At 25.4% G+C, this 9447-nt stretch overlaps 1 protein-coding gene across 2 annotated transcripts; it reads left to right on the plus strand.

Moving 5' to 3' along the window:
- Nucleotides 1–1873: 1873 nt before the first annotated feature.
- Nucleotides 1874–5765, plus strand: LOC100206534 (putative diacyglycerol O-acyltransferase MT1809). 2 transcript variants are annotated; one of them, XM_065813650.1, is made up of 3 exons: nt 1874–2088; nt 3125–4011; nt 5036–5765. In XM_065813650.1, exons 2-3 carry the CDS (start codon nt 3141–3143, stop codon nt 5638–5640), a joined length of 1476 nt encoding a protein of 491 aa, XP_065669722.1. In that variant the 5' UTR covers nt 1874–2088; nt 3125–3140; the 3' UTR covers nt 5641–5765. The 2 variants fall into 2 exon arrangements, with proteins under 2 accessions (XP_065669722.1, XP_065669723.1); XM_065813651.1 differs by having other exon boundaries at nt 2086–2135.
- Nucleotides 5766–9447: the final 3682 nt, after the last annotated feature.

A 9447-nucleotide genomic window follows, 5' to 3' on the forward strand; every position in this document is an offset into this window, starting at 1 on the left:
AAAGTGGATCTATTTCAAGTTTTAATTCATATAACACACTGGTTTAAGTTTACATTTCAATTCCTTACTATACAATTTATTTGTGTATTGCAAACTAAAGTATATTTAGCAACATAATTTATTTATTTTGTTTTTTTTTTAGATTTATTTAAACAAGTTTTAACCACGTTAGTACGTGTAAAATGATTGGGGTAAATATATATATATATATATATATATATATATATATATATATATATATATATATATATATATATATATATATATATATATATATATATATATATACCCAGACAGTAAAGATAGACTGGTCCGATAATAATAAAAAATAATAATAATAAAATAATAATATAGATAATAATAAAAATAATAATAATAATAACGATAATGATAATCAGTGACGAGTCCAACATTTTTTCGTGTTTGAGCTAACTTCCAGACGTGGAGCAAACTCCAAACATTTATATGTTTATACTTATATCAAATAAACAATTTTGATAGATAAGGCGCTGAAGTTTGGAAACGAGTTTTATTTAAAAAAAATTTTGTGGTGTCCAGGGCAGACTGATCCCAGTTAACACAAAGACGTTTAAAAAACGTACTAAGACGTACCAAGACGTTTAAAAAACGTCTTAGTACGAGACGTAACATTTGTAGAAACGCGTAGCATTTTAAAAAATAAATAAGTATCACTTTTTTTCAATTTTTAAACAAAGATATAATATTAAAACGAATGAAACAAAACACATAATCAAAATAAATTAAAAGTAATAAAAAATAATAACAAAACCACCATAGCAAATTAAGATGTTATTGTGGTTACGCTAATTCACGGTGTTTGCGATAAGACAAAAAAAATGTCTTCTTCTTACTCCGGCCATTATTTTATTTGTAAATTCATGTAGGTTGCAACATTTATTCAACGGTAAAATATAAAATTTATAAAGTATATTCATATTTACACACACACACACACACACACACACACACACACACACACACACACACACACACACACACACACACACACACACACACACACACACACAGTTTATATAAATTTTAGTTTAAATACATATATATATATATATATATATATATGTATATATATATATATATATATATATATATATATGTATATATATATATATATGTATATATATATATATATATATATATATATATATATATATATATATATATATATATATATATATATATATATATATATATATATATATATATATATATATATATATATATATATGTATATATATAAAATATCATTAAATAAAAATCTTTAAATTTATTTTTTAACACATATCACCATAAAACAGCCTTGGCGTAGTGGTTAAAGCGCTTGCTTTAGAAGCAAAGAGATCCAGGGTTTAAAGCGAGTTCTGGTAATATTTCGCTCAATCGGTAAAGAAGGAGGCGTAAATGTCCTAATTAAATGCTCTTCCGCGACGTTCTGTAACAAGACCGTTAGATCTTCTTGGGGTATCTAAAACAAAAATAAAAAATAGTAATAAATAAATGAATAAACTAAATAGCAAAAAATAAAGAATTGGAAATTATAAAGATATTTTATTTTATTTATGTGACCAAAAAATTTAATTTTGACATGCTCTGAATTTTGTGGTTATGTGTTGCCTAAAATAACGGATTTTATAAAATATTTAATTGATAAATGATGTATGAAATTACGAATAAAGTCAACAATATTTTATGGAAAATATTTACCTTGAATTTTGATTTGTTGTATAACAAAATAAAACGTTGAAGATTATTACAAAGAAAACGTTATCTTTAAAAGTTCTTATTAAAGAGTCGTAAAATCCGTTTTAATAATATCAATTTTAAGTTTCCGTTCAAATAAAAAAATATTTATAGATGTGAAAGTCTGCTTTTTTTTTTTTTTTCATTTAATTTTTTCGTTTTTCAATCTTGTTTATTTCCTCAAGTAACGCTTAAAAAGTTAGTAAATATTTAACAAACATCTTAAATAAACATCCGTTCTCAGTTGTTTTGTAATTAAATGATGACAGCAAAAAATTGAAAAGGGCAATACAGATGACAATAGAAGAGGTAAAAAATTTACATTTAATAGGGTAATAAACGTGACAACAGAAGAGGTAATAAGTTTACATTGAAAAGGTTGATAAACATGACAATAGAAGTTTAAATTGAATTTAATACATTTTATGAATACTTCTTTGTAAAAAATTTAATGTTTTAAATTTACATATGTATTATTGGATGTATGTACAAGGTTTATAAAAGTATTATTTTGAAGTGATTTGCCTGAATAGCTAAATGTTAATTAACTATTATAACGAATATCATTTTATATTACCGCTAAAAATAGGCACCAGAATTTAAATTGTGTACTATGCATAATTATAACCCTGGTTTTATTAATATTTAGTACACAATTATAAAGTAATTTCATAGATCACACTAAATTGTATAGTTTATTCAAATTGTCAAAATGCTATTTTTGCTTACTGTATACGATGAAACTCAACTTTTTTTTAAACAAAGAAGTGTTTACTTAGTTATTCTGTTATTTATAATTGACCACCCATACATCAAAGTTTTATCTTATCATAAAGTTTTATCATAAAACTTTGAAAAAACCGACATTACTAGCTTTCTTCAGATGTTTCTTTAAGTTTTATTTTTAGTTGTTATTGTAATTACTTAAAATTTAACAAATTTTTTTTATAGTCAACAGTGCATTTAAATATTGTTAATCTACATACATAAAAAATAAATTAAAAAAGAAGTTAGGTTACTTTTTGTTTTTTAGATACTATATAAATATATTAAATATATATATATATATATATATATATATATATATATATATATATATATATATATATATATACATATATATATACATATATATATATATATATATATATATATATATATATATATATATATATATATATATATATATATATATATATATATATATATATATATATATATATATATATATATATATATATATATATATATATATATATACACTGAATTTACAACATTTAATATTTCTGTTAAACAATTTTTATATATTTTTTTACATTAATCTGGCATTAAACATTTTTTTCAGAAAAATTCGGTAAAAAATGGCTGTGTTATACTTAAAATATATTGAGGGAAGTATTCCATTATTTATTCATGGTATTTTGTGTGCACTTGCATACGGTGTCTGGTTGCTATTTGCTGCGGTGTGCCTTCCACTCATTCTTGTGTTTCGATTTTATAGTACCTTAGAAAATTTTCTTATTACGTATAGAAAGTTAGGAACTGTGTTTACTCCATTCGACAAAGCATTCATTCACGAAAGTAAAGAAAATAGAAATTTTATTATTGGGATTTTTGAACTTGAAGGAGAACCAAATATTGAAAAGATTCGAAAGTGTGTTATTGCTCGCTTTCTTAACAAACGGCGTCTTCTTGATAAAACCTATGAACGTTTGTCACAGAGAGTTACAAAACGATATTTTTCATATGTATGGGAAGAGGAATCAAATTTTAACATTAGACAACATATTCCAATTTATAAAGGGGTTTTGCCGGAAACAAAAAAGGATATTGAACAGCTGTGTTCTAGATTAACAGATGAGGAATTTCCTAAGGATATATCGCCTTGGATGTTAAAAATAATTCCTAAAAAAGACAAGTCAGGATTTATTATTTTTGCTAAAGTACATCACGTTATTGGGGATGGGTATGCTCTGATAGGATTATTATCGGAACTTGTTGATCAAAAACCACAGTTTATGGATTTTCCACCGAGACCTCAGGGTTATTTGTCAAATAAAGTTGTCAAGATATTATCAATTGTCCTTACAGGTCCATTAGCTTTATTAACGATAGCTTTTTCACAGAATCTTAGAAACCCATTTAAAGCAACGAAGGGGCTAACTAGCAAAACAATAAGTTGGACCAACCCAATAAGTTTGAAGACGATAAAGAGGATAAAATCAAAAACAAGTAAACTTTTTATATATGTTTTAATATATAAGTTATAAAAAAAAAAATTTAAAGTAATATTTTTTATTAGTATAAGATTCATAACTTACATATATATTACAAATATAATATATTTTTTATTAAGTATATTCAATTAAAAAAAATCTTAACAAATTTTTCAAATAAATTTATTTTGTTAAAAATTGTTTTTATATATAAAGTTATACTTCAATTTACATACATTTAAATAATTTGTTTAACTATGAGTTTTCATCATTCAAGTTTATTTGTTAAGTATACTATATTTGTTAAGTATACTATATATTGTCAATTCAAAGTAAAAATCCGTTTTGATTGCTTGTTTTGTTAAGAACATTGGAGAGCAAAGTTTTTATGTACATGTAATTTATGCTCAATACATAATTTTTCTATCAAAAAGCTTGTAACAAGTAATAAGTCTCAGTGGTACCATGTTTTTTGCGCATGGCAAATAACTTAATAGTTATAAAAATAAAAAAACTTTTTATATTAATAATAACATAGTAATTTTACATAATAATTTAAAACTTGTTATTTTTAACCAAAAAAATGCTTTTCTGGTGGTGATGTTTTCCATTTGGCGTAATAGTATCTACTAAAAAAAATTAGCTATATCAATAAGCCATTCGCAACTGAATCTTGTTTAGTTTTTTGTCAACGTGCAAGTTTTTACACGTTGCAAACCAAAATCAAACAGTCACCAATGGTTCATTAGTTACCTTCAAGACCAATAAAAATTAAAATGCAAATAACCTCTATGCACAGATTGCTTCCATACAACTAAAGCATTTTTGACACGTTTATAGATAGTTAAAAAGAGTTAACTTCAAATATAGATAATTAAAAATACTTGTAAACTTTATTTTTCACATACTTTAAATTTTCTTAAAGCATAAAAATTAATATTATATTTATATATACCCCCGTTTAAATTTTGTGCAAACTTTTTATATTTTAAGATAAATATATTTATATTTTTAAAGATTAATGTTTAAATTAATTTTAGATACTACAGTTAATGATGTAATGATGTCTACATTAGGTGGGGCACTTCGAAGATATTTAACAGAGAGGGGCATATTTCCCGATGACCAACCTGTTGCTATGACTTTTAATTTGCGGTCAACGTCGGAAATGATGAAAACTAACATTCCTTTGGGAAATAATTCTGGTGGTTTGTTTCTGAACTTACCGCTTTCAGTTTCAGATCCTGTAGAAAGACTTGAAGTAACAAAAAATCGGATTGTATTGCTTAAAAAGCTCTCCCATGAACAAATGTTTTCATTTTTTTTCTACAACGTTGCAAGTATACTACCAGATTTTTTTAGTCGCATTACAGCTTTTGCCCTGCGACGAAATACAACACTAATTGTTTCTAATGTCCCGGGTCCAACCACACCATTGCATATTCTTGGATCACGCTTGAAATCAATTGTTTTTACACCCCCACTTCATGGTGGAGTTGGTCTTGTTGTATCTGTTTTCAGCTATAATGAAAAACTGCAGTTAGCTGTAATGACAGATGAAACTATCATTGCTAAGCCTGCTGAGCTTACAGATGCCTTTGAAAAAGAAATTACTTTGTTAGAAAATCGCGTATTAATAGAATGAAAAAATTCAAAAGATTCAATTTACCATTACACGAAAGTACTATAGAATTCTACTTTTTGTAAAGTAAAAATTTTTTATATTATTTAAATGATAACTATGCAAATATATGTGAACATGCGTACAAACCGTTTTGCATTAAAGGGTTTTAAGCGCTTTTATTTTCAATAAATATTTTTCAGAAAAAAACAACACAGTTTTATGAACACAATAATGAATAAGGATTTTACGAGGATTTATATTGAGCCCCAAAATAATCATAATCAATGATTTTATATAACTTAAAACAACATGAAAATATAGAATTAATAAATTGATATAAAAACATTTTAAAATAAAAAACGTTAATTTTTTTATTTTAAAATGTTTTCAAATCAAAACCCATTTTCTTTAACATTAAAGTAGAGAAAACGAGAACATTTCAAGATTTTCTAAAATCTTAAGCTCTGCTTATTCAGAAAATTTCAAAAATCATGGGAAGTTCTTTTTCCTAAACGTTAGGGTTCGTGATTTTTTAAAAAGTAGTATTTTTTAATACCTAATGTAAAATTTTAGCCATTACAAAGATTTTTTGCTAAACATTCTTTATGCTATGGTGAAAACTTTTGATGTTTGAGTTAAATTTAATGCAGGTGCTTATGTTCTCTACATACGGTCTTAGTGGTTTTAATATGTCTTTACATGCCCTTTACAATAAAATTTTATTAAGCTTGAATGCTGTCTCATATTTATCTGATAACAGATATCAGTAAACGACAATAAAATTTTATTGAGTTTAAATGCTGTTTCGTATTTATCTGATAACAGATATTAGTAAATGACAATAGAATTTATTGAGCCTAATTGCTATCTCATATTTATCTGATAACAGATATCAGTAAATGACAATCAAATTTGAATCATTAGAAGAAAAAAAAATTATTTGTGGGATAAAAAAACAACGCATTTTAGCAGACCATTTTGACATTGAGGGTTAAATTACCGTAAGTTAAGAATATTTTATAATGTATAGAGGATAATATATTAAGGATAAATTGATATAGTATATTAAGGATAAATTAATCCAAGTTAAAAATACTTTAAACTAAAGTGCCATAAATTCATATTTGTTTCCGTGTTCAAAGTTTATATGTTATTTGTGATACAAAAAACATTATTTTCGTTTAATTCTTTCGTTACTTCCAATTAATTATAAACTTTTCCTGTGCATATATTCTTCGCAATGTGAATAACTGACTTTCTGCTATTCTTTTTTTCCTGTGTCCTTTAACTTATTGAGTGTTTTGTCTGACATTAAAATGGTTTTGTATTATCTTTGTGTTGGTATCAGGTTTATCAAGTTAGTTTGAATAACAGGATTCTTATTTGAAAATTACTTATTAGTTTTTTTCTAAAACTGTGTTTTGTTTTTGCGATTTCGGTATTACCTTAATATTTACCGTATTTTAATTTAGTATTTGTAATATATTCGTATTTTAGCATGTTTTTCAAGACTATTTTGCGTGCTTGCTGCTTGTTTATTTAAAGTACAATTTTTTGTATTTACAGAACTTAGTTTACTAATTTGAAAATGTTTTCATATATTAGAACATTAGGTGGCGTGTTGCAGAAAATGCATAATCTACTGAACAGAGATCCATATGCGTGTTTGTCAAAATTGGGTTTCTAGTCAGACCTTTTTTAAATTTTTACTTTACTTTTAAAACATCTTTTTTGAAAGATGAGTTATCTGGATTAGCTGGAGCAACATTCAAGTTTTGATTTTTTTTTTTTTGGCTCTTACTGATTTGACTTTGATATAACTTATTCTATTGGAATATTTTTATCTTTTTGTAATTTTTGATACTATTTCTGCAAGGCATGTGCGCGGGTTAATTTTAAAATTGTTGTCATTGTATTCTTATAATGTTTTAGATAACGAAAAATTTACTTTGTTTGCCAAACTCAACTGGGCATTAGCTATAATTTTTACGTTATGTCTCTCCTACAAAAAGTAAAATAGCAGAACGAGCAATGCGGATTCAAAATTTTCTAAATAAGCTCTTACTTATACTCTATTGCTATCTGGATGTGTTTTAACAGATATAACCCAGAAGATACGTCCTTAAAACGCTCATACATTTGCCTTTGACATCTTAAGATTTTCAACATTGCATTAGTAAATTCTTTTCTCTCACATTAAACTTAGCTCCTCTTTTATTTCTTTAATTTCTTTTTGAATTATTTTTAGAATAAAAATTTGTCACTAAAATTATGAGATGACGGCTATTTCATTGTGAAAATATATTTCACTTATTTTCATCAAAGACAAGTTTTCTCTCTCTCCGTTGTTATAAATCTTTTGCAAAGATTTTTTTTTCAGCTGAATTTTTGAAGTTAAAAACTATAATATATTACTCTAAACTATAATTTATTTTGTATTTAACTGTTTGACCAACATTTATACGTTTGACCACCGTTTAAACGTTCGATCAACGTTTATACGTTTGACCGTTATTTTAGATTTAGAAACCTCAGATAAAAGAATTTTGTTTCTATAAATAAAATTTACATTTAAATTATATTTATATTTGGTAAAAACGAATACATACTGTTTGCAACGTTTTCAATTAAATTTTAATTGATATTAATAAAGTTATCTTTTTAGGAAGTTGAAGATTCAAAATATGTCATAACTTAAGTATTCTTGTTTTAAATATTTTGGACGCATAAAGTTAAAAGTTTTAAAGTGAATAATCGAATGCCTGAGATTGTACATTAAAGTTCATGAGTTTTAATGTAAATTCTCAGGCACTTAATTATTTACTAAGAGATAAATATCTAAACATATATCACTGTGTCTAAACAACGTTAACAATTCAGCATTATAAGCTTATATAATTCAAATTGTTTATTATTATTGTTGTCTAAACGCAGCATGAGTAGACCAAATTAATAAAGATGTGGTGATAATTTCTTAAAATCAAATTATTAATGTAGATTTGGTACTTAGATTATTACATCCTGATAAAAGTGCTTAGAATGACACCCAGCTTCGTTTCTTGTTTGATATTAAGTGTATTGCATCTGCATGTAAGTTTTAAAAATAAGATAATTTCCATATGTCAAAATACATCTGTAATGATGTAAGTAATATGTGTCTCGCCCATCCATGACTATAGTGTGAACTCTTTTAATTGAAAACTAAATTTAAGAAGCTCAAACTAGTTTCCAAGAACTAACTTACTTGCTGTTTTGAATACTTTAGTAAGCTATTGAATAAACTATTTTATACTCTTCTTTTTATAGACGCAATAATGGTTCGTAAACTACAAATCGTGACAGAATGACACTAATAGCGTTGACACATTTAACGACTATGTAATTAATTTTTTTGTTGCCACCACCAGTTCTAAAAAACGTCTTTTTTTAATTATATTGAAATAACTTGTTATTTTTTTTTTGTTACAACACAAAAAATCTGAGAGACAAAATGCTTGCTACTCTGACTCTTAAGACATCGTCGCTACGTGAAACCTTTATGCTGTTATCGTTTCGGTGTTTTGTTTGGTGAAAACATATTACTATGAATTGTAGATACGTAATGACTCCTAACTACTGCAATGATGTATGCTAATTTTTTACCAAACTTTCAATCAGATAAACTGATAAGTACTGAAATAGGAACAAATATTAATGTTGTAACCTTGCAACGGTTACTGTATCTCTACAATGTGACTGGAATTTGTTGTGAACACGCTTTTGCAAAAGAATCTTTTGACATGTTGTATACCTCAAAAACCTTTTGTCTTTTTTGATTTTTTTTAGTGT

The sequence above is a fragment of the Hydra vulgaris genome, chromosome 12 (assembly GCF_038396675.1).
Source record: "Hydra vulgaris chromosome 12, alternate assembly HydraT2T_AEP".
In the NCBI taxonomy this organism is placed as follows: Eukaryota; Metazoa; Cnidaria; class Hydrozoa; order Anthoathecata; family Hydridae; genus Hydra; species Hydra vulgaris.

Coding starts and splice junctions, on each gene's coding strand:
- LOC100206534 (XM_065813650.1), top strand. CDS start 3,141: ATGGCTGTGTTATACTTAAAATATATTGAGGGAAGTATTCCATTATTT. Junction 4,012..5,035: donor GAGGATAAAATCAAAAACAA/GTAAACTTTTTA, acceptor AATTAATTTTAG/ATACTACAGTTAATGATGTA.